Raw genomic sequence first — 26,844 nt, 5'->3', positions numbered from 1 at the left:
AGACAGACTCCGTGGAAGCACAGTCCTGGGGAAGGGCCGGAGCAGTGGAGTCGAGGTTGGGGAGAGGCAGATAGTTGTCACAGGGCTCCCTTGGGTGGGTTTTACATCTCTCTAAATTAAGCAGGTAGCACTTCTTTGGGACTGTCTTCTACGTGGGTGAGGTATGCATCTCCCAGAATCAATCACTGGTTTAAGATTGGGGTATGTGTGTGTGTGTGTGTGTGTGTGTGTGTATCCTGACACAGGGGATGGTGTGGTTCTTCGGTTCATGGTTCTCCCATTCTTCTCGTGGCCTAACATGGCCGTGAGAGCCAGGCCCAGTAGGAGGCCTGGCTTCTGACCAGCTGTGTGAAGTCAGGACAGCCTCACCAACCTGGGCATGTGATTCCCTAGTGAGATGAGACCAGAGGATGAACCAGCTGAGAATATGCCCTCCTTTCCACATTCTGTCTCAGACTGAGGATGGATGAGTTTGCACTGTAGAATTCTGTCACTGTCACAGGAAATGGCTAATAAGCTTCCTGCCCACAGTGGCAGTGCCAATAGTTCCTTCATTTCTTGACTTGAAAATAACTGCTCCTAACCTGTGTAATGTATTTGTGGGCCCAGAGGAAGCTTCTCCAAATCTGCCAACCATATTCTTCTCATGTGGTATCTGAGACTACAGCCACTGCCAGGAGACCTTCTTGGCACCAGGCCCTGAATATCTCACTCTCTGACTTGGGTTCTGACTTCCTTACAAAATTCTGAGCTGGGCTGCTATTCCTTCTGCTCATTTTTTTTTTTTTTTTTTTTTAAAGAGGCAGTACAAGGTGAGGGCATGTCAGGGAGATAAACCATTGATCCCACTCTTTTGCAGATCGAATCCATTTACTACTTTGTGGTGGGGGACGTTCCTGAGGAATCCAAGGAGCTTCTCCTCCAAGGGGCTTTGGAGATCCCATATCCAGTCTACACAGTGTCCTTCAATGCCAGAGGAGAAGGCACTATAGCTTTCCTAAAGGAGCTGAGTGCCAAGACCCACAGCAGGTAGGCAGAAAATATGTTCTTGAGTGACAGCGAGTGAGTCACCTGCTTCTACAGGATCAACAGTGGGTCTTGGATTCTTTGTGGTCTTCTTAACCAATCTGTTGCTGGGTTCCTCCTCTCTTTCCAGTATAGTGTTTAGTCTTTATGGACCTTTTATTCTCTATCCTGTATTAGTCAGGCCTCTTTATTTTCTGTAATTCTGATGCTTTGCTGACCCAGGAGACACTGCCCCTCCCAGGGCTAGCTATTCCTAGAAATAGCAAATGACTCACCTGGGGTGCACTTTCATATGCAAACCAACCAATCCAGAGTCTACACTCCCAATCCAGGCTCTCATACTCAGAACCACTACCCTGGCCCTAATCACCCTGGAGCACTGACATTGTTCAAATTAGCCAATCCTAAACCTGTTTACCCCTGCCTCCCCTCTTCCTTCCCTTGGAAACCACCTTTTCCCCTCACTCCCTCTGCCTCCTGGCTGGCCCTGCATGGCATAACATGCCCCTCCTCTTGGAAACTTTCTTAGTCTGCTTGGGCTGCCCTTAACAAATCATCACAGGCTAGTTGGCTTAAACAACAGATATTTATTTCTTGCAGTTCTAGAGGCTGGGAAGCACAAGGTCAAAGCCAATTTGATTGCTGGTGAGGGTACTCTTCCTACCTTGTAGGCAGCTGTGTTCTCATTGTGTCCTCACTTGTTGAGGGGTGAGAAAGAAAGAGAGAGAGAGAGAGGGCGAGCTAGCATGTGTGAGTGTGCACATGTGAGACAGAGAGCTCTGGTGCTTCTTTCTCCTTCCTCTTCTTACAAGGTCACCACTAATCCTGTCAGATCAGAGCCCCACCCTATGATCTCATTTAATCTTTATTACCTCCCTATAGGCTCTATCTCCAAGTACAGTCACACAGGGAATTTGGGCTTCAATACAGAAATATTTCAGCAGGGTGTGTGCAATTCTTTCCATAGCAGGAACTGTGAATAATAAAATATCTTTTCAGTGGCAATAGTCACCTGATCTGTTGGCCTCACCATACCTGAATAATAATAAAACCTACATTTAAAACATACACTCCTCCCTTGGTTTGTGTGTGTGTAAGTTTATGTCCCTTATGGAGAGAGACCAGCTACTTCTGTGGTTACAAGGAGATTTATGAAGTCCTTTCTTAAGTTAGCCTGTGTGAAATGGGTACAATGCCTGCCCAGAGCACTTGTTCTTTTTTAAAAAAATGTTTTATTGATATATGATATTTGTACATGTGATATTTTGCTACATGCATAGTATGTATAATGATCAAGTCAGTCTATTTAGGGTATCCATCATCTTGAGCATTTATTGTTTCTATGTGCTGAGAACATTTTAAGTCCTCTCTTCTACCTATTTTGAAATATACAATACATTGTTAACTACATCAGTCACCCTATTCTGCTATTGAACATTAGAACTTATTCCTTCTATCTAACTGTATGTTTGTGCCCATCACCCAACTGCTCTTCATCCCTCATCATCCCCCACCCCCACACCCTTCCCAGCCTCTGGTATTTTTCATTCTACTCTCTCCCTCCATGAGGTCAACTTTTTTATTTCCTGCATATGAGTGAGAATATAAAATATTTATCTTTCTGTGCCTGGTTTATTTCACTTAACACAGTGACCTCCAGTTCCATTCATGTTGCTGCAAATGACAGGATTTCATTCTTTTTGTGGCTGAATAGTATTCCATTGTGTGTATATATACACCACATTTTCTTTATTCATCCATTGAGGGACACTTAGGTTGATTCCACATCTTCGCTATTGTGAATAGTGCTGCAATGAACGTAGGGGTACAAATGGGCCTTTGATGTACTGATTTCCTTTCCTTTGTATAGATACCCAGTAGTAGGATTACTAGATTGTATGGTAGTTCTATTTGTAGTTTTTTGAGAAATTTCCCTACTGTTTTCCATAATGGCTGTACTAATTTATGTTCTCACTAACAGTGTATGAATTCCCTTTCCTCTGCATCCTTGCCAGCATTTGTTGTTTTATGTCTTTTTGATAGTAACTGTGCTGACTGGGGTAAGATATTATCTTGGCCTTAAATGTAGGTGCCCATCACAATCACCTGGGGAACTTATTAATGATGCAGAGGCAGGGTTTCACCTGGAAGGCTGATTCCACATGATAGAGGGAGCCTGAGAATATGCATTTTTCCCCATCACTTTGCAAAACTGCTAGAGAGCTTGATTGACATGCAGATTCTAAGGCCACAGCCACAGAGATTCTGATTTTCAGGGTCTGAGTAGGGCCAGGAAGGTGGTGGTGTTTTTGAGACAGAGTTTCACTGTGTTGCAGTGGCATCATTGTAGCTCACTGCAACCTAGGAATTTTCATTGTTAAAAGGTGCTCAGGATTCTGAGGACCACTCCTCTGGTTTCTCTTAAAACACTTTGAAATCTTTTAACATCAGGTACTTGACTTCCATTCTGGGTTCCTGAGGCCCTCCAAAATATAGAAGGGGGCTCCCTGCCCAGCCTTCACTAGTGGAGAGAGAAAAGAGTAATTGGCTGGGTCACCTCTCTTGCTTGTTCTGTGCTGAGCTCATTTGGGGCATGCTAGAGCCCAGGGAATAACTTATAATGAGAGAAGCTACAGTTCAGCTACTGACTTTTATGCTGTGCCCTGCATGAAGGTGGGTTTTTCAGAAAAGGATGATGTGTAGATGTGCCCTCTTGTCCATGCTCTGGGCTCTGGCAGGTAAACCCAACCCATAACCAGTGGTGCTCCGGCCCCTCGACTCCTTGCCCAGACACTCCATGGCTCCTGGTTGGCCTCTTGGTGCCCCTTCAGCTGCGGACCCCTGCTAGAGGGCAGTTATTAACCACTGGAAGTGACGAGTCCTAAGTGTCTCAGTGGGCAGGAGGCTGCCTCAGCCTAGTGACCTTCCACTTGGAACCTGGCTTCCCCATGCTTGAGGCTGTGTCTAGGTGGATCCACCAGTCCAGACACAGTGGTATACTCTCAGGACTCTTCTAACAGCCTATCCTAATGGTGAGTTGCTTCTGCACAAGAGAGGCTGTATCAGCCAGAGGAAACTTCTGTCCTGCTCTCTTTTCTAATCTGGAGAACAAATCAGAGACTGGGAAGTCCTGGGCACTAAAGGCTTTGGCACTCAGGGCATGGTGCTTTCCAGAACAAACTTCAACCAACTCCCCTCCTTGCCCGGCAAGGAGGTTATGAGGGAAGGAAGCTGGCCATTTCTGCTCTGGCCTAAGCTCCTACAGGAGGCAGGCACAACCAAGCTAAGAGTCCATTGGCCTTAGAAGGAACTGCTGGAACGAGGCTGACTTGTCCATTGCCATCAAGTCATTATCACAGTCTTACCTGAAACCCTTTAGAAATAGGACTGAGGCTCTCCATAGCCCAGGTGAGGCCCCCAGACTTCTCCCACCATTTGTTTGTCCACCTTTCCATCCCAAGCAGTGCTTCAGGGTTTTCTTTGAATTGAGGGTGAGGCAACAGGCAGAAGTGGAACTCTTGCAGTGCTGGAGGAGCCTTACTTAAGACCTCTATCAATCTGAAAGAAACATCCTGCTATTACTGACCTTTCGGATTCCCGTTAAGGGGATTCCAGGGTGTGACTTAGCCCATCACCCTGTGCACTACACCAGTGCTTGTCAAACTTTCATGTGCCTGTGAGTCCCCTGGGAATCTCGTTAAAATGCATGCTCTGACTCCGCAGGTCTGGATGGGGGCTGGGAGTGTGTGTTCCTAACCTGCTCCCAGGTGCTGCCACTATTGCTCCTTGGACCCTACTTTGAGAAGGCAGGCCCCAGAAACTTGCCCACACAGGAATTCTTTTCATTAACACTTAAGCTTCGATCCTGGGGAAGTGTGTGTTTGCTGAGTTAAGGCTGACTGAAGCCCGTCAGCAACAGGCAGATGAGCCAAGCTGCCTGTGTCAGGGCTTGCAACACTGAGTCTGCAGAGCTGATGTCACTGTTGGGGCCCTTCGTTAAATGCCTGGCTTGTCAAAACTGCATTGACATGATGGAACACTGGGAACAAAAGAATGAATATAAGCCTAGAGTATCAGTTTCCCAGGTTCAAAAAATACCACTTGGTTGAGCTAATTAATCTCTAATGAAAAGACAAATTATCAGTTAAAATCCCAAACCATTCACAATTCTCGATCCTCTTCTGCCTCCCTATCGTTTGCTTGTGGGAACTGACACGGTACAGGGAAAACGATGAACATGTCTAAGATACTCTGCACTGCAGAAGAGTAAATTCACAATCTGAGGAGAACAAACAGAGCACACAATTCCCTCCGTACTAGCCTAATGTTGAATACATCTTCATGTTTCAGGTTCCATGCATTCGCTGAAAGAACAGAGTGTGTGTTATTTCCTGCATTCCCCACAAAGGATGGTGACAGTGTGATGACTTGGAATTCAAGGAAACTGAAAGGAAAACTCCCTCCAGGTACCTGGAATCCAAAAGAAGCAGTGTAGTTTTATCCTTAATAACCTCAGATGATCTGCCTTATTAGGAAAGAAAGTACTAGGTAGGGACTACTTGTGTCTTTTGTATTATTAATGTGGTACAAAGGCAGAGTTAATGGATATTAATGGTGAATCTCCCAACCTGAAAACAAGGCATAAGTTTATTACCCAGGGAAATGGCCTAAGTGATATGTGGTTACTACCTTGGGAACCTTCTGGAGATACGGCCTTGGGCATGTCAACGCTGAGTTAGTTCCTGGCAAGGCAGAGCTGCTCTGCTATACAGGTTAGCTACGAGGCTGCTGTGAGGGCACCTGTGGTTCTTGGCCAGGTTCTGCTGTCCTACCTGTGATGAAAGCATTACTTGTGGATGTGGTGTGTGGGACTGATCTGCCTCTTGTGAGGACTGGGGCTGCATAGGAACCTTTATGGAGGCTGAATGAACTTCCCCTTTCACTCAAGGAATGTGATCAGAGGGCTTAACAAGCACAGGGAATGAAATCACAAAACCAGCAAGAAATAAGGTTGTGATTCAGAAAATGGTAGAAGGTTACTCAGAAAGCCAAAGGATGGGAGTTTTTTCTGGGTTGATGAAATTGCAAAGTGCCAATGATGCTGAATAAACACCCCTGAGAAAAGGAGGGAAGGAAACTCCTGTTGGATCGTTGGATGACGTGGCTCAGTGGGTAGTTAGAAGTTTAAGAAAGCTCACCCCCACCTCCACCCTCTTTTGTAGTTATTAAACAGATTTCTAGCTTCATTGTAAGATAAGGACTACGCTTTGGGGATAGGGGAGAAGCCACAGCATACAGCTGCTTGAAAGATTCCTCTGTTTACATAATCGCATTGGAAAGGCTCCCAGGAGAGGGTGCTGGGACTTTAAGTAGCAGGCAGTTGCATTGCCAGGCTGGGGTGTCAGATGGAGATAAAGGCAGGGGATGGGTCACAAGCCTGTTCCTGACACAGACTTTTTAGATTCAAATTCTTAGTGCCTGGCTGGGCGCCGTGGTCACGCCTATAATCCTAGCACTCTGGGAGGCCAAGACGGGTGGATCGCTCGAGGTCAGGAGTTCGAGACCAGCCTGAGCAAGAGCGAGACCCTGTCTCTACTAAAAATAGAAAGAAATTATCTGGCCAACTAAAAATATATATAGAAAAAAATTAATCGGGCATGGTGGCACATGCCTGTAGTCCCAGCTACTTGGGCAGGCTGAGGCAGTAGGATTGCTTAAGCCCAGGAGTTTGAGGTTGCTGTGAGCTAAGCTGACGCCACGGCACTCACTCTAGCCCAGGCAACAGAGCAAGACTCTGTCTCAAAAAATAAATAAATAAATAAAAAAGAATTCTTAGTGCCCAAAGCAGCGCAGGGGAGAGATTCCATTAGAGCTCACTGAGGGCACTGCTTCAGGTCGCTGACACCTTTGTTGTGTTCATGAAGTGGATATCTGAGAGAATTTGGGAAAATACCAGTTGATAAGCAAGATTAATGCTGATCTAAGAAAAAAATTAATGCAGGATGTATGCCATGCCTAGTGAAAGTAGTGAAATTTACAAGATTTAGCTTAGTGGGCAATGATTTAATCAGGGTAAAGAATATGAGATGTCACCAGCTCCCCATGGTATGCCAATTATGGTAAATGGGATTTAATTTTGGCCTCTGTATTCCTTGGCAACTTAGTTATAAAGGGAAATATAAACTGCATAGCATACATTTTCAACAACTACCATCTTCCCAACCCTGTGATACATATAAATTAAATTATGGATAAAAACATTTTCTTAGAATAAAATGCTCAGTGTGGCTTTCCATTCTAAATCCATTTCAGTGATCACATATTCTGAATTTGAGGGGAGAGTCCCAAATCCTAAATATGTGATCTTATCTCTTTTATCCACCACAATGTCCCAGAAATGCCAACATTTCAAAGCCTACCTCTCCCACTCAAAAACTGCCCAGAAATCTTGACATGCTATTTTGGTTTGGAAAATGTGTGATTTCCAATGTCACCTGGGCCTCAGGGGCAGTTGTCTTACTTTTTCCTGATCAGTTCTCTCTCCTCATTACCACATCAACTGTTTACAGCACTTATTATTATCAGCTTCCTCAGGCTGCCCTCTAGTTTTGGGGGTGTACTTCCTTCTGAGATTATTTTGCCTCCTGTTGTATAGAAAACAGAGACACTCTGAGTAGGATTGGAAAAGCATAGCTGAGAGAACTTACCTGGCAACCTGAAAGGAATTTTCTACTATTATTGATTTTTCGGATTTCAGATAATTGGCTTTCAGAGTATGACTTAACATTACCCCATGCTCTGTACTGTTGCAAAAAAACTCTATAGTCAAGATAAAGAATAATTTTAAAAATTGCAGTAAATTATGTATACACAACCTAAAGTTTATCATCTTAACCATTTTTAAGTGTACAGTTTAGAAGTATTAATCATATTCACATCATTGTGCAACCATCACCACCATCCATCACCAGAACTCTTTTCATCTTCCCAAACTGCAACTCTGTACCAATTAAACAATAACTCCCCATTTCAGTCTGTTCATGCTGCTATAGCAAAATACCCACCACTGGGTAATTTGTAAAGACAAACATTTCTAACAGTTGTGGAGGTTGGGAAGTCCAAGAGCAAGGCACCAGCTGATTTGGTGTTTGGCGAAGGCTCACTTTCTGCTTCCAAGATGGCACCTTGTTGCCGCATTCTCTGAAGGGGAAAAATGGTGTGTGCTCACATGGCAGAAGGGATGGAAAGGCAAAAAAGGGCAAACTGAGCAACTTCTTTTATAAGAGCACTAACTAATCCATTCATGAAGGCAGAGCCCTCATGACTTACTTACTTCTCAAAAGGCCCAAGCTCTTACAAGACGAAAGATTTATATGATCTGAAGGGAAACCAGAGTACGAGGCCCAACCTCTTAAGTATTAGGTTCTAACATATGAATTTTGGGGGAGGCACATATGTTCAAATCATAGGACCCTATTTCCCTTTCCCCCAGCCTCTGGCAATCCCCATTATATTTTCTGTATCTTTGCATTTGACTACTCTAGGTACCTCATAAACAAGTGGAATTATACAGTATTTGTCCTTCTGTAACTGGCTTATTTCACTTAGCATAATGTCCTCCATGTTTACCCATGTTGTAGCTTGTATTAGAATTTCCTTCCTTTTTCAGGCTGAATAATATTCCATTGTATGAGTAGACCACATTTTGTTTATTCATTCATCCACTAGTGAACACTTGGGTTCCTTACACCTTTAGCTATTGTGAATAATGTTATGAACATGGGTGTGCAAATATCTCTTCAAGACCCTGCTTTCCATTCTTTTGGGTATAAACCCAGAGTAGAATCTGGATCATATTTGGTGATTCTATTTTTAATTTTTTTAAGGAACCTCCATACTGTTTTCCATAGTGGCTACACTGTTTTACATTTCTACAGACAGTGCACAATTGTTCCATAGCTAGGCCAAAACTTATTTTCTATATTTTTGATAGTAGCCATCCTAATGGGTATGAGGTGGTATATCATTGTGGTTTTAATTTGCATTTTCCTAAGATATGGAGCATCTTTTCATGTGCTTATTGAAATAATATTTTGATGCAATATTTTTATTTAAAAATGTTTTTAATATCATTTTTCAAAATTTCAGAATATTATGGGGGTACAAAGGTTTAGGTTACATTTATTGCCTTTGCACCGCCTGAGTCAGAGCTATAAGCGTGGCCATCCCCCAGAGAGTGTACACCACACCCATTAGGTGTGAATATACCCATCACCTCCTCCCCATTCTCACCTGCCCGATACCCAATAAATATTGCTTCCATATGTGCACATAGTGTTGATCCATTAGTACCAATTTGATGGTGAATATATGTGGTGCTTGTTGTTCCATTCTTGTGATACTTCACTTAGTAGAATGGATTACAGCTCCATCCAGGATAATACAAGAAGTGCTAGTTCACCATTGTTTTTTGTGGCTGAGTAGTACTCCATGGTATACATATACCACACTTTATTAATCCACTCATGGATTGATGGGCACTTGGGTTGTTTCCACATCTTTGCAATTGTGAATTGTGCTGCTATAAACATTCAAGTGCAGATGTCTTTATCATAGAATGCCTTTTTTCACTTTGGATAGATGCCCAGTAGTGGATTGCTGGATCAAATGGTAGTTCTACTTTTAGTTCTTTGAGGTATCTCCATGTTACTTTCCATAGAGGTTGTACTAGTTTGCAGTCCCACCAGCAGTGTATGAGTGTTCCTATCTCTCCACATCCCTGCCAACATTTGTTGTTTTGGGACTTTTTAATAAAAGCTATTCTCACTGGAGTTAAGTGATACCTCATTGTGGTTTTTATTTGCATTTCCCTGAGGATTAGAGATGTTGAGCATTTTTTCATGTTTCTTGACCATTAGTCTATCTTCTTTTTAAAAGTTTCTATTCATGTCCTTTGCCCACTTTTTAATGGAGTGGTTTGATTTTTTTCTTGCTGATTTTCCTGAGTTCTATATAGCTTCCGGTTATCAGCCCTTTATCAGATGTATAGCATGTAAATATTTTCTCCCATCTGTAAATTGTCTGTTCGCTCTAATGATAGTTTTGTTGGCTGTACAGAAGCTTTTTAATTTGATTAAGTCCCATTTATTTATTTTTGTCGTTGCTGTGATTGCTTTTGGGGTCTTCTTCATAAATTATTTGCCTAGGCCAATGTCTGTTAGAGTTTTTCCAACATTTTCTTCTCGAATTCTTATGGGTTCATGCCTTAGGTTTAAGCCTGTTATCCATCGTAAGTTCATTTTTGTGAGAGGTGAGAGGTATGGATCCTGTTTCAGTCTTCTACATGTGGCTATCCAATATTCCCAGCACCATTTATTGAATAGGGATTCTTTTCTCCAGTATATGTTTTTGTCTGCTTTGTCAAAGATCAGATGGCTGTATGAGGGTGGTTTTATATCTGGGTTCTCAGTCCTGTTCCACTGGTTTATGTCTCTGTTCTTGTGCCAGTACCATGCTGTTTTAGTTACTATAGCCTTGTAGTATAGCTTGAAGTCTGGTAAATTGATGCCTCTCAATTTGTTCTTTTTGCTTAAGGTTGCTTTAGCTATACAGGGTCTTCTCTGGTTCCGTATGAAGCATGGAATTATTTTTTATAGATCTGCAAAAAATGATGTAATATTTTAAAAATCAAAATGAATGTAAAAAATGCATGATGATCAAAATATCACAATTTTAAATGAAGACAGGCTCCAGCAGTGCTGTGTGAATCTATATCGTAACCTGAGGCAAGAGGAAAAATGTATGCCTCTATATACATGTTTTTATTTATTTTTAATAACTAACTTGTTTTTAAATAGCTAAAAATATTGAAAAATTAAAACAAAGTATATTAAAACACATTATTTTAAGTTTAAATATTTTGGGAGTATACTTGTATCTCTTGCTAAAGTTTTTAATTCATCAAACATACTTTCAAAGTGTCCTCTCATTTGTTATAACTTAAAATTCTCAATTGAAAATGAGATAGGAAAAGATTTTGAATATACTTTTTAATTGTTGAATTTGCTTTCATTAAATTGGGAAATTATGATTACAATAAATTCTGTTTTGGTATAAATACAATATTTAAACTTAAAACTAATGCTGTAAATTTTAATATTCCTAGTTTTCCATATTTTTCAACTATTTTAATATTCTGGAAAAAATTAACCATTAAAAGTACATGAAATTGTGTACATAGGAGTGTATATTTTTCCCTTTGCTCCAATATGGCTCTGCATGTCACTGCTCACGTGGTCCTTCCCCACCTTCCTGACCTCATCTGCATCACTTCACATTCACCTTACTTTCTAGCTCTGCCTAAATGTCTGCCATCTACTGAGGGCAACATTCCCTTGTTCTCATTTGAGCTCTTGAAGATACCGCTCCCTGTCCCTCTGCCTGCATGTCTCCCCCACTCTGTATAAACATCACCTTTCTGGTAAGCCCTCCCTGACCAACCTCTCCCCTTTGCTTTTCTAAACTGCTTGTTGAGGCATCTGCTGTAGCATATGAGCCACAGACAGGACAATATCTTTCAGTGGTAATTTGGAAAGGGTCCAGAGACCAGAGCAGACAAGAATCTCTATTCACAAACTCCAATATGCTAGACAGATCCACTAAAAGTTTCATAATTATATTAATATTTTCTCATGACCCCACCCCCATTTTCTTATACACTGGGGGGAAATGTACAGATTACCTTTGTTTTCCCCTCTGTGTATTTCCCCTGAGCCCAGAGTAAAGGGAAAGCGTGTGTATGTGTGGGACAGGGGGACATATCTCATATATCTCATGACATCGTCTCGGCCATCCACATCTCCTGAAACAAATCTATATGTTTCTAGAAAGGAATAATTTCTCACCTGCAAGAGGGTGGGGCTAGGTTGCTGGCCTGCACTGGGTTCCTTGGCACACCTGCCTGGCTGGGTGGGTCATGATCCCAGGGCCCCAGCAGTTGAGTGCCTGAAGCTGGGCACTTGGTGGTCTTCTTGCCTTTCACTTCCAAGAATGACTTCCTGCCTTAGAGATTCTGCTTCCTCCCAGCACAGGGCCATCCCATCTGGGAATGCTCCATCAGCCTGGGATGGGGCTCCATCAGCCTGGGGCTGGGGATCCTCCTCACTGGGGAGAGCAGGATCTCTGGTTTAGATTTAGAGAGTGAGGGAGGTTTAATCTGTGCTTCTCCTTCTCATAGCCATCCTTCCTTGGCTTTTAGCCTGCAGTTGGCTGGGGCTGTGCTCTTGTTCACTCTCCTGGGGCGTTAAGCAGAGGAGTCACTTCTCTATTGAGTGGCCAGCCCTTCCACTCCCATGCTTCTCTCCATGAGGGTGTCCCCGACTCTTTCTCTCTTTGTGATGGGCTTGGTTGTGTGCTGGAAATGGGAAGGGGCACCAGCAGAGCCTGGATTCCTAAAGGACCAGAGTGATGTTCCCTTCTGGTGCTCCTCCGAGACACTCAGCTCCCTGCAGCTTGTCTTCCCTTCCCTGTTAGTGAGTGTGGATTCTCTTCATGGCCTCTGTCTACCATGAAATAGTCACCTTAGCAATAGGCAAAATAAGATAGAGGCATGTTGAGCTTCCCTGAACTCTAGGCATTTTCCTCAGAAAAGATTCCTCTCCAATTCTGGGAAACACTTTCCGCAGTAAGTAATGGGGTCTCAGTTCCCCCATCCACAGTTTTTTGGCAGGTGCCCCATGCCCCCTCACTGATGGCAAGTTCAGAGGTGGACCTGATGGGCAGGTAGCAGGGTCTCCTTGCCTTGGCACCAGCCCTTAGGGAGTCCATGGACATCCTTCCTGCCTAGCTTCTGAAAGCCTTTAACGATGGCTGCCACGGCTCCACTGCAGTGATCGGGTGAGGGCCTTCGTCTGCCCTGGCTGGCAGGGCTTTTGCTGGTGCTGCTGAAATTGACCTTCTTTCTTCACAATCTGGAATAGAGGCCTGAAAAATCAGCTTCCACATTCCTCTATTTCTGGGCATTCTCAGGAAGTCAAAGAATCTCATCTTTTAAGGAAACTCCAAAGGTCTTTCTTCTGATCACTTTATACCTGACCCAGGACTTAAAAGTATTCTGTGGTGTTCTTTGAAACTCAGTCTCATCCCAGGCCACTGGTGTTCCCCAAGTCAGGCCACTGGTATGACCTGTTCTGAGAGGTCACACTATTCTCTGTCCACCAGTTCCCTTAGTTACAGCCATCTACTCCAGCAGAATTGGCTTCGGTGTATCAGTTGTATAGGGGACACTGCCTAAGGCAGTGCTGGCAGACTCAAGTGAGCCCCGCTAAGCGGCAGATGTGAATCTCTGGTCACCAAAATAGGGCCAATCACTTTCTTTGATTTCTAGGGTTCAGTTTCATTTTTGATTCCAGTCCTCTTCTATTCTACTGGAGAGGTGGGAAATTAACCTCAGTCATTGTCAGGGTCCCCCTCCTAAATTTTAACCACAGTTTGGAGATCCTAGGCAGTGCTTAGGCTTCAGGAGGGGGCTGTAGACATTGGACATCTATTCTGGCAGATCACCCCATAAGTACCCATTGTCCCTGTCTTACAGGCACTTCAGGACAAGCAGCTCTCTGCTGTTCCCATGCTGGGCTTTGGATGTGGAAGTCTTTTGTAGACTCTGCCCCACTTCCCTGGATTCACCACTTCATCCCAAAGTGCTGCAAAGAACTGGAGCCAGGTCCCGTCTCCTCCCTGACCTCTCTCCTCTCCTCCCCCAAGCCAAGGCCAATCTCTTTTTAATCTGGGGAAAAAAACCTCTCTCCCTCCTGCTCCTTCAAAGCTACCTGCTTTGTAAACCCTAACACCTCTTCTAGGGGTTTAGGCTTTAAAACAGCCAGAATGTCTTGCAGGCTACTTCATTTTCCTACTGTGTTATAGGCCTCCTTTGGGGCAAGTTTGCAATGAGCCTGGTATCTGCTTTAGTGTGGAGGATGGGACAGAGAAGGGAAGGCACAGGCAAAACATGGATTAATTACCATCACAAAATATGATCCAACCACATCTATAAATGTGACCTTCTGTAAATGCCAGGGGAATGTTGTTAAATCCTAACGCAGATGGCTCTTCCATGGAGGTGGAGACCTCTGAGCTAATATAATCGGTTACTTTGTTTTTTGATGTTCTAAAATAACACTTTGGGAATAGATACTGGAGAATGAAAAATGAAAGTTTGCATGCTATTACAATGAAGCATGCAGCTCTAGAGTACAGTTTGGAAGCCACTGGCCATATGTCCCTGTAGAACACTTGGAATGGAGCAAGCCCAAATTGAGATGTGCTGTGAGAATAAAACACACACTGGATTTCAAGGATGCAGTGTAAAGAAAGGTAAACCATTACGCTAGTAGTTTTAAATATAGATTCTATGTCAAAATCATATTACGTATATATTGGATTATATCAAGTATATTAATGAAATTAAGTTCATCTGTTTCTTTTTACTTTCTAAAATGTTGGTACTAGAAAATTTTAAATGATGTATATGGTTCACATCATATGTCTGTTGAATAGCACTCTCTAGAGGTAAACTGGCTGGCCCTATCACTTAAATAGCTGTGCAACCTTGGGCACAGTATTTAAGCTTTTTGCCTCCTTTTCCTCATCTATAAAATGGGAATAATAGATTGTCATATATTATATTATATTAGCTGTGTTACATGATGGGGAGGCAGAGAGGAGTAAGGCACTGTCCTGTGTTCAGAGAACTCAAATGTAGTAAAATCAAGATCCCAGGCTTTGTAGTCAGACCTGAATTTGGATTTGTCACTTATTAACTGTGTGATTTTGATCAAGCTGCCTAACTAACCTGAGCTTCTGCTTTCTTATTTATAAATGAGGTAATGATGTTTACCTTATGTGTTGTTAAAAACACATATGTATCTGCATATATGTGAATATATAGGTATGTATGTATATATATATACATGAAAAATGTCTTCTTTTTTATTTGTATGAATTTATGGGGTACAAGTGCAGTTTTCTTACATGCATAGATTGTGTAGTGGTGAAGTCAGGGCTTCTAGGGTATCCATCATTCAAATAACGTATATCGTACCCATTAAGTAATTTCTCATCTTCCACCCCCCCATCATTCCTCACCCTTCTGAGTCTCAACTATCTATCATTCCACTCTCTGTGTCTGTGTGTACACAGTATTTAGCTCTCACCTATGAGTAAGAACATGCAGTATTTGTCTTTCTGTGCCTGACCTGTTTCACTTAAGATAATGGTCTCCAGTTCCATCCATGTTGCTGCAAAAGACATGATTTCATTCTTTTTATGGTTGAATAGTATTATGTATATGAAAAATCTTTTCCATAGTACCTAGCACATAAACAGTCAATATGTTATAGCTGTTATTATTGCCACAGCCACCATGATTCTGTGGGTTACCTTGCTAATGTTATTACCGCTAGGTAAACGACTTAAAGATTGAGTCTCTCTTTACTTCTCTTCCACAGTCCTAATTCCCACATTTGTTTTAGTTCTATCATTAAATATACTGGACTCAATTCTTGCTTCCTGTCCATTTATTTTAGTTTCCCAACTTATTTCTTGGTTGGCTGCAGTTCATCTTCTGGTAGTTTCCTCAAGAAGGGCTCACAGGAACAATATTCTTGGAGTTTTCAAATGTTCTTTTCTGCAGTCTTTATATACGTAAAGGACAACTTGGCTGAAAATAATGTGCTTGGCTCACTTTTTTTTTTTTCACAATTTATTTTTATTTTTATTTCAGGATATTATGAGGGTACAATTGGCTCACTCTTTTCCCTTGAGTGTCTTGTGGATTGTGCCCCAGTGTTTTCTCAGGTTGCATGCTGCTCGGGAGAAATCTGAGGCTGGCTTGATTTTTTCTTTTTTCTTTTGTAAGTGATTTTATCTTTTTGCCTGGTTGCCCAAAGAATTTTTCTTTTTCTTTTTTTTTTTGTCTTTAAAGTCCATTAAGTTTTAGGATATATCTCAATTTGACTGCTGTGGTTGATTTTCCCTGGCATAAATGTGCCTTTTCCATGTGTATATTCGAAACTTCTATTTCAGGCAAATTTCCTTGGATTATATCTTTAAATATTTGTCCTGTTCCATTGTTTTACTATTATTTTAAAATGTAAAAAACACATTACATATTGCTTGGTATGTGCCAGGCACTGTTCCAGACTCTTATCAAAGTTTAGCTCACTTAATCTTCATAACAACCATATGGAGTAGGTACTATTATTAATATTATCTTCATTTTAGTAATGGGGAAACCAAAGCAGAAAATGGTTAAGAAACTTGTCCAAATTCACATAACTAGTATGGGGCAGAGTCAGGATTCAAACTCAAGACTGTTTGTTCTCAGAACCATTGCATTATGCTGGTTTTCTTCTTCAGAGACATGCTGTATGTGTCTGATGTATCTCCTTTAATAGTTTTCTATAGCTATTATTTTTCCTCAAATATTTTAAAATACTTTATTTCTGCTTCTGCTCACGTAGTATCTTTTCTTCATTGAGCTTCTGCCAATTTCACCTTCTGTGTTTTTTTTCTTCTTTCCTAAATTTTTTATATTTCTTTTCCTGTTGCCTTGCCATCTCATTCTTTTTTTTTATTTCAAAATATTATGGGGGTTAAAAACGTTTTGGTTATATAATTTGCTTTTGTACAGTTTGAATCAAAATTATAAGTGTATCCATCACCTGGATGGTGTATGCTGTGCCCATTAGGTGTGAATTTACACATCACCTCCTCCCCCCCCTGCTTGATTTCCAATGAATGTTATTTCCATCTGTGCACTTGTGTTGATCAATTATTTCCAATTTAGTAGTGAGTACATGTGGTGTTTGTTTTTTCATTCTTGTGATACTTCACTTAGAAGAATGGTCTCCAGTTCCATCCAGGTTGTTACAAAAGGTATTAGTTCACCGTATTTTTTTATGGCTGAGTAGTACTCCATGGTATCCATATACCACATTGTATTAATCCACTCATGTATTGATAGGCACTTGAGTTCTTTCCACATCTTTGCAATTGTGAATTGTGTTGCTATAAACATTCAAGTGGAAGTGTCTTTTTTTAATAAAATGTCTTTTTATCCTTTGGGTAAATACCCAGTAGTGGATCAAATGGGTATGTCTACTTTTAGTTCTTTGAGGTATCTTCATATTACTTTCCATAGAGGTTGTACTAGTTTGCAGGCCCACCAACAGTGCATGAGCGTTCCTTTTTCTCCACATCTATGCCAACATGTGTTGTTTTGGGGCTTTTTGATAAGAGCCATACTCACTGGAGTTTGGTGATATTTCATTGTGGTTTTGATTTTGCATTTCCCTGATGATTGAGCATTTTTTTCATATGTTTTTTGGCCCTTAGTCTATCTTCATTTGAAAGGTTTCTGTTCATGTCTTTTGCCCTCTTTTAATGGGGTTGTTTGATTTTTTCTTGCTGATTTGCTTTGGTTCTTTGTAGATTCTGGTTCTTAGCCCTTTATCGGATGAGTAGCATGCAAATATTTTCTCCCATTCTGTAGGTTTTCTATTCGCTCTATTGATTGTTTCCTTGGCTGTGCAGAAGCTTTTTAATTTAATCTGGTCCTATTTATTTATTTTTGTTGTTGGTGTGATTGCTCTTGGGGTCTTGTTCATAAATTCTTTCCACCGTCTCATTCTTGAGTTCTTAAAATTTCTGCTTTATGTTCTTCTATCATGGAGATGATGGCTTCAAATATATATATATATATATATATATATGAATGATAATTCACAGAGAAATAAGGGATCATTTTTCTTTATCCACTCATGAATTAATGGTCACACTTAGGTTGATTTCATATCTTTGTTATTATGAATTGTGCTACAATGAACATTCAGGTGCAGGTGTCTTTTTGATATAATGACTTCTTTTCCTTTGAACAGATACCCAATAATGAGATTGCTGGATCAAATGGTAGGTCTACTTTTAGTTCTTTGAGGAATCTCCATACTGTTTTCCACAGAAGTTGTACTATTTTATAGTCCCACCACCAGTATATAAACATTCCATATTCACCACATCCATGCCAACATATATTATTTTATGATTTTTTAATAATGGCCGTTCTGACAGGGCTAAGGTGGTATCTCATTGTGGTTTTAATTTGCATTTCCCTGATGATTAGTGATGTTGAGCATTTTTTCATGTTTGTTTCCATTGTGTATCTTCTTTTGAAAAAGCTCTTTCCTGTCTTTTGCCCACTTTTTTATGGGGCTATTTGGTTTTTTTCTTGCTGATTTGTTTGATTTCTCTGTAGATTCCGGATATAGTTCTTTGTCAGATATATAGTTTGCAAATATTTTCTCCCATTCTGTAGGTTGTCTGTTTACTCTGTTGATTATTTCCTTTGCTGTGCAGAAAATTTTAATTTCATTAAGTTCCATTTATTTATTTTTGTTGTTGTTGTATTTACTTTTGGGGTCTTAGTCATAAATTCTTTTCCTAGGCCAATGTCTAGAAGAGTTTTTCCTAAGTTTTCTTTTAGAATTTTTATGATTTCAGGTCTTACATTTGAAATATTTGTATATGGAGAGAGAGGGATCCAGTTTCATTTTTCTGCATGTGGCTCTCCAATTTTCCCTGCACCATTTATTGGATAGGGGTTCCTTTCCCCAGTGTTGGCTATTTAGGCTCTTTTTTGGTTCCATATGAAGTTTAGGATTATTTTTTTTCTGGATCTGTGAAATATGACATCAGTATTTTGATGGGAATTGTATTGAATCTATAATGTTGATTGTTCCAATCCATGAACATGGGATGTTTTTCCATTTGTGTCATCTATGATTTCTTTGAGCAGTGTTTTGTAGTTCTCCTTATAGAGATCTGTCACCTCCTTGGTTAAGTATACTCCTAGGTATTTTATTTTCTTTGCATCTTGTTGTATGTGGTATTGAGTTCTTGATTTGAGTCTCAGCTTGACTATTATAGAAATGCTACTGATTTGTGTACATTGATTTTGTAACCTGAGACTTTGTTGAATTTATTTATCAGTTCTTGGAGTCTTTTGGTGGAGTGTTTGGGGTTTTCTAGATACAAGATCATATCATTGATAAACAGGGATAGTTTGTCCTCCTCTTTCCCAATTTGGATGCCCTTTATTTCTTTCTCTTGCCTGTACTATGTTGAATAGAAGTGGTGACAGTGGAAACTCTTATATTGTTCCAGTTCTTAGGGGGCATGCTTTCAACTTTTCCTCATTCAATATGATGTTGGTTATGGGTTTGTCATATATGGCTTTTATTATTTTGAGGTATGTTCCTTCTATGTCCAGTTTATTGAGAGTTTTTATTATGAAGGGCTGCTGGATTTTATCAAATGCTTTTTCTGCATATGTTGAGATAATTATTTGGTCTTTGTTTTTTCTTCTGTTTATATAGTGAATCAAATTTATTGATTTCCATGTATTAAACCATCCCTGTATCCCTGGATGAAACTCACTTGATCATAGTGAATTATCTTCCTTATGTACTGTTGAATTCAGTTTGCTAGTATTTTGTTTAGGATTTTTGCATCTGTGTTTATAAGAGATATCAGTCTATAATTTCTTTTTTGTGTTGTGTCCTTTCCCTTTCTATGATACAAGATTCATAGAATGAGTTAGGGAGGATTCCATCCTTCTTGATGTTATGGAACATTTTTAATAGCATAGGTTCTCTGTAGGTTTGGTAGAATTTGTGAATCCATCTGGTCTGGGGCTTTTTTGTTGTTGTTGGGAATTTTTTTTATTACTTTTTAAAATCTTGCTACTGATTATTGGTCTATTCAGGATTTCTATTTCTTCCTGATTCAGTTTGGGAGGTAGTATGTTTCAAAAAATTTATCCATTTCCTCTAGGTTTTCTAGTTTGTGTACATAGAGGTTTTCATAGTAGTCACGGATGACATTTTGTGTTTCTGTGATATTAGTTGTAATGTCTCCTTCTTCATTTCTTCTCTTTTATTTCTGGTTAATCTAGCCAATGGTCTATCAATTTTCTTAATCTTTCAAAGAACCAACTTTTTGTTTCATTGTATTATTTTTTGGTTTCCATTTCATTTAGTTCTGCTCTGAGCTTTGCTATTTATTTTCTTCTGCTAGCTTTGGGTTTGGTTTGTTCTTCTTTTGCTAGTTCCTTGAGGTGTGACATTAGGTTGTTAATTTGTGATCTGTCTTTTTGATGTAGGCATTTAAGGCTATAAACTTCCCTCTTAGTACTGCTTTTTCTGTATTCCATAGATTTTTGGAAGTTTATGTCCTCTTTCATTGATTTCAAAAAAATCTTTTGATGTCTGTCTTAATTTTGTCATTGACCCAAGGATCATTCAATAGAAGGTTGTTTAATTTTCATGCATTTGTGTAGATTTAAGAGTTCTTCTTGGAATTGATTTCTAGTTTTATTCCATTGTGATCTGAGAATATACATGGCATTATTTGGATTTTTCTGAATTTTCTGAGACTTGTTTTGTGGCCTAACGTATGCACTATCTTGGAAGATGTGCCATGTGCTGATGAGAAGAATGTATATTCTATAGTTTTGGGGTAGAAATTTCTGTAAATGTCTTTTAGGTCAATTTGTTCTAAAGTCCTTGTTAATTCCAGTTTTCTTTGTTGATTTTCTGTGTCAATGATCTGTCCAGTCCTATCAGTGTTGAGTCCCCAGCTATTATTATGCTGTTGTTCATTTCTTTGTAAAGATATACCAGAATTCGTTTTGTGAATCTGGGAGCTCCTGTCTTAGGTGCATATATATTTAGGATTGTTATATCTTCTTGCTGAATTGCTCCCTTTATCATTATATAATAATCATCTTTGTCCTTTTTAACCATTGTTGATTTAAAGTCTATGTTATCTGATGTGAGAATAGCTACTCCTGCTCACTTTTTGTTTCCATTTGCATGGAATATTTTTTCCATCCCTTTACCTTGAGTCTGTGAGAGTCCTCCTGAGTTAGATGGGGTTTTTGGAGACAGCATATGCTTGGGTTGTGTTTTTTCATCTGTTCAGCCAATCTCTATTTTTTAAGTGGAGCGTTAAGACTATTTACATTCAATGTTAGTATTGATATGTGAGATACTATTCTATTCAAAATATTGTTCTTTCATTTCTCCCCTTATGCTACTGTTGTATAAGAGCTATGAGCTTTAATTTTTGGGTATTTTTATACTGGTGGGTATCAATTGTTCAGTTTCATATATAGGGTACTTTTGAGCATCTCCTGTAGGGCAGGTCTATTGGTGACAAATTCCTTTAGTGTTTGCTTGTGTGGAAAAGACTTTATTTCTCCTTCATTTATGAAACTTAGTTTTGCAGGCTATAAAATTCTTGGCTGGCAGGTATTCCTTTTAAGAAGACTAAAAATGGGACCCCAATCCCTTCTGGCTTGTAAGGTCTCTGCTGAGAAGTCTGTTGTTAGTCTGATGGGTTTTCCTTTGTAAGTTAGTTGTTGCTTTCATCTTGCAGCTCATAGGATTTTCTCCTTCACTTTGATTTTGGCCAAACTAATGATTGTGTGTCTTGGTGATGTCTTATTTGCTATGAATCTTCCAGGTGTTTGATGACCATCCTGCATCTGGATATCTAAATCTCTGGCAATACTAGGGAGGTTTTCCTCAATTATTCACTCAAATAGGTTTTCCATGCTTTCTGCTTTTTCTTCTTCTCCATCAGGGATGCCTATGATTCTTATGTTAGCTCATTATACATTATCCCATAATTATCTGGGTGATTGTTCATTCCTCTTTATTATTTTTTTCTAAATTTTTGACTGAGTGGGTTAATTTGACAGCCTTGTCTTCAAGCTCTGAAATTCTTTTTTCTGCCTGGTCTAGTGTGTTGTTAAAGCTTTCTGCCATATTTTGAAATTCCCTAAATGACTTTTTCATTTCTTAAAGTTCTCTTATATCTTGTGTTATCTATCTTTTTAGAGAATTTTTCATTCATGATCTGAATTTCTTTTTTTGGTTTCTTTGCATTGTTTTTCAACTTTCTCATCAATCCCATTCATTTTATTTGCCATCCATATTCTGAATTCCATATCTGACATTTTGACAATTTCCTTTTGGTTGGGGTCTATTGCTGAAGATCTATTTTGATCCTTTGGAGATGTCGAAACAGCTTGTTTTTTCATATTTCCAGAGTTCTTATGCTGGCTCCTTCTCATCTGAAACCTCTTCTGTTAGCCCAGGACAGATAAGGTTGCAATGCACCTGTTCTCCTCTGCTGGGAACTCTCCTACTTAGTGAAAAGGAGAGGTTCCTGGATGGTGTGCTTGTGTCATACTCTGGAAGACTGTCCCAGCAGGAGACAGGAAGATGCACTTAAAGCCTGTAACACAGCTGTTCTCTTGCATCATCCCATTCCCGTGTGGTTTTTACAGTCCATGCTGGTGCTGAGAGACATTCATGCAGAGTTGTGGGTTGGTCCCCAGGCCATTGTTGGAAACTCAGGTGGGTGGCTGGGCATGTTCCCTCCACAGAGGAGGGTGGCATGGGAGTTTGTTCTGTCTGGGTCTTCTTGCAGTGATGGCTGGGTAAGGCTATTTAGATGGTGGTTGTGGGTGCCAGGGCTGTTCAGCTCTAGGTGCAGCGGTGACTGAGTGGTGGGGGGTGAGCAGGGCCACAGCAGTGGGTGGGGCCATGGAGGCATGGGGTACCAAATATATTTTGTATGCTCTGAATATTGCTTTTCCTTCTTAATATTTTCTGATGTTACTATAGGTAGTTGACTAAATGTTAGCCTTCATAATGGTAGAAACACACACAATGCAGCTTTAATTGTTCTGGGAAAAATGCTTTGAAATAACAAGAGTTAAACATTTAGAGGGTTTATATACTTTGTCTCTCTTGTCCAATAATTAGAAATAATATCATAGTTTCTAGGAGATAACTGATGTGATACTAAGAGAACAAAACAAATGATAAAAATTATTTTCTAATATGTACAAATTATATAACATATTTTCCAAAGTTACTATAAAACTTTTATAGTTGACATTAAAAATGTCTAATACTTCATTAAAGTTATATAATATAGTTTTGTCAATTATTTCCTATTGGCTATGTGGGTAAGTTCTAATTTTTTTTTTTTTTGCTGGTAGAGTTTATATTGTTATACTACACTTATCTTTTGTGCGGTATATTTACTCCTATAGTTTAGTTTTCAAAAAGATTTCTAGTAGTGAAAATACTAGATCAAAGTGTTGGAACAGTTTGGGGGAATCTCTCACATTGAATTGCTCTCCAAAAAATGTTTTAAGACAATCCAATTTATACTAACAGTGTATGAGGTATATTCATTTCATGGAACCTGAATTAATATAAAAATAGTATCTCATAGTTTCCATCTGAATTTCTTTGATGAAGAAATTAATGTCAATTAGTAGTGAATAGTAGTGAAGTTGAACATGTCTGGATTTGTTAACTTCTTTTGTTACCCTTTTACCTGCTGGGGTCTTGTGTTTCTTATCATATTGTGTGAACTCTTTGTATATTAATGACATTAAGTCTTTGGTGTATTCCTTATGGATAATTTTTCCTAGTTATTATGTTCCTTTTCATTGCAGCTATTTTTTTTATAGGCAACCTTAAAATTTGCACAGCAAATCTAATCCATAAATCCTATAGCTCCTTTGTGATTGTATTTCTCTTCCTTTTGGTTCTTTATGGCCTAAGTTTAAAACAAAAGCAAAAATATTATTGGTTATTCTAGATTTACTTTGAAGTATGGTGTGATGTGATGGTGTGAATGGATTTTCCCCAAAATATGTAACAATTGTCTTCACAGTACTCACTTAACCTTTCTTCCTCCACTGACCTACATGGACATCCTCTGTAATATATTATTCTTGCTCCTGCACCATCTACTCTGCTTCATGGCTCTTTTCCATTCTAGTCTAATGGTGGTCTTGACCTTTTCATATTAATTTGTTTTCGTATGTGCCCTGTATATTTATTGCAGATGTGAAAAATGAGTTTGATGTTAATCTGAATAAACCTTCGTTTTGTATATTGTTGGACTGAATCTTCTAAGGTGAGAGTACATGTATGCTTGGTTTCTGTGCTGTCTTATTCAGTGCATGCTATTCTTCTTACAGGATCCATTGATCCTTTCTTTCTCATTTTTCTTCTATCTTCCCCAGTTTATTAACATAATTTGGGTAGCTCCGGTGGTACAATTTGTTTGGGGTTTTTTTTTTGTTTGTTTTCTTGTTTTGTTTTGTTTTGTTTTGTTGAGACAGGGACTTTCTCTGTTCCCCAGGCTAGAGTGCAATGGCATCGTTATATCTCACTGCTAAACTCCTGGGCTCAAGTGATCCTCCTGCTTCAGCCTCCAAGTAGGTGGGACTACAGGAACATGCCACCACACCTGGCTAATTTTTTACTTTTTTGTAGAGATAGAGTCTCCCTATTGCCCAGGCTGGTCTTGAACTCTTGACCTCAAGCAATCCTCCCACCAAAGCCTCCCAAAGTGCTAGGATTACAGGCATAAACCCCCATTCCCGGCCCAGTGGTACTTGAAAGGAAAACAAGAGATTGAGTTGTATCAGCAGTTTGCTTACTTTAGCTTTGTTGGTATATCAATGGCTTTAAAATTTTGAAACAGTAACATTGCATTTGTACCCATTATCAACTGGAGATTTAAAAAGCCACAAATACTCTCTAAGGTTTCCAAAGGACTTTGGACTGCTCCAACCTAAATTAGTAGGGCCTGGATAAATTAGATAAATGTGTTGCTGCAAATTCTGGTTTTATTTAATTTTGATGTTTAGTACTTGTTGGTAAGTAGATATTTGTGGGAATCTGCATTTTTTGGAATGGTTGTTATAAATTATAATAATATCTGAAAATAAAGTAATTATATATTAACTATTATCAACTTTTAGGCCTTGTATTTTGGGGTGATTCCTTGTATCAGCCATTTCCTCTGAATAGGACAAAAAGTAGTTGTAGGCTGAGAGCAATTTTGTCTTGTGTCCTGTTTCACTGCAAAGGCAAAAATAGATACATCATATAAAATCATTTATTCTGTGCTTGCTTTGGATTCTTCTAGGTACATTAATTCTTTAGGGAATTTCTGCCCAAATTTCATTTTTTTCTGTTTGTTTGTTTTTCCAGGATGCTCTTTTCAGTTGATGGAAAGCTTTTCCAGTGTTTTCACACAGACATATGTGCTGCTTAGGATGGTACCTTAAGTAGTACATTACATTTTAAGTTTTTCTTACATTACACCTCCCCCCACCCCCACTCCAAGACTTCATGATCAATCTTCTTTGACTGTCAAGAATATGAAGATAGAGGACAGGAAGGGTACTAAGGTTCATTGTACTTACTGAGTCAGGAGCCCTTCTAAGCACGGGTGCAGTTGCGACTCAGATGTGATGTTGGTGCCTGGCCCCCTCAGGGATCAAGAGAAATTGCCTCTAACCCTGCTTCTGAGGCATAATGTTGTCTACAGACCCTTTCTCCAATTTCTGAGAACTTCTAGGGGAGGAGGCACACCCTCCATTCCCATTACCCTCTGGAATCCTCCATTTGCCCATGCTGTGTCTGGTTCCCTCATGTTAGTCTGGAAGAAAATTCAGCTTCTCTGTTCCTCTTATCACCAACCTGTCACATTCATTAGAGGTGATTTTAAGAGTTGATACTGACTCTTTGGAGATTGAGGAAATACTGACATGCATCCTCCCTGGCTCCTCCCTTCTATTTCTGTCTTTGGCTTCTGTAGCTTCAAGAACAAAACATACCACTGAGTCTTCCCTACACCCCAATAACACGTATCTTGTACTTGAGTTTGTTGGACTTCTTGGACCTATTCATTTATAATTTTCATCAAATCTGGAAAATTTTCAGCCATTGTTTCTTGATCACAGGTCTCGAGGTTAACTGTAGTTTGATTAATCTAGAATGGACTTGCTCTCCTTTAATTAGTGCTATCCAGGATGTATTCTTATTGTGGTGAATAGTATAAGCACAAGAGCCAAGGCTAGCTATGTAGCCACGTTTAAGTGCCCTGTTCATGTCATATCCACTAACATCCTGTTGGCCACAGCAAATCATATGACTACATCCAGCTTCAGTGGTATGAGGAGGTCTACTCCATCTCACACTGAGATGGAGAGGGAAGTGAATATTTAATGAACAATAATGCAAGCTGTCACAATGTTTTGTTCGTGTGTGACTTTTTTTTCCACCTGCTCTGGGAGACAGTGTTTGCTGGAAAGTGAATTTGAAATCAGACCTGTATTCAAATCCTAGTTTTGCCACTAACTACTTGTGTGACCTTAGGCAAGTTGCCTAACCTTTCTGAACTATGTTTTCTCATTCTAAAAATGGTAATAATAACATCTATCTCATATGTTTATTGGGAGAATTAAAGCATATGACACACATTGAAATGGTTAGCACAAAACTGACATTCAATTAATGGTAGTTTCTTTTTTCTTTCTTGGGATTCTAAGTGGACTTTTATTGTAGAAATTAGTTCTAGGAAAGTGAAATAATCCAAAAGAATCTGGAAGCCTCTGTCATAAAGAGCATTTTTAGAATGGTCATGATACTAACCAGTTTATTTGCATGCATTATGATGGGTGAATTGGAATTTGGAAAAAGGAAGTGAATACTGTGCTGTTAAATTTTGTCCTTATGGGAAATGGGTCCATTTGTCAAGGTTGATACTAGGATTAGGCTGATGGGGCCTTTCTACTGGGAAATGGAATCCAGCTTAATGGTAAGTAGGATTATACTGTGGTGCCCTTTCTGGGCGTGACTTTTACTCCCTTCTCTGTTGTCA

The 26,844-nt window shown here is 39.6% G+C and overlaps 1 protein-coding gene across 1 annotated transcript in view; it reads left to right on the top strand.

Moving 5' to 3' along the window:
- Positions 1–26,844, top strand: part of VWA3B (von Willebrand factor A domain containing 3B) — a 188,799-nt gene that overhangs the window by 18,272 nt on the left and 143,683 nt on the right. The window contains 2 exon segments of the mRNA XM_069494458.1: positions 860–1,029; positions 5,377–5,492. Of these exon segments, the coding sequence (XP_069350559.1) occupies positions 860–1,029; positions 5,377–5,492 (286 nt within the window).

This window comes from Eulemur rufifrons, chromosome 19, assembly GCF_041146395.1.
Source record: "Eulemur rufifrons isolate Redbay chromosome 19, OSU_ERuf_1, whole genome shotgun sequence".
NCBI lineage: Eukaryota > Metazoa > Chordata > Mammalia > Primates > Lemuridae > Eulemur > Eulemur rufifrons.
This window is presented reverse-complemented; position numbering and strand designations above follow the sequence as displayed.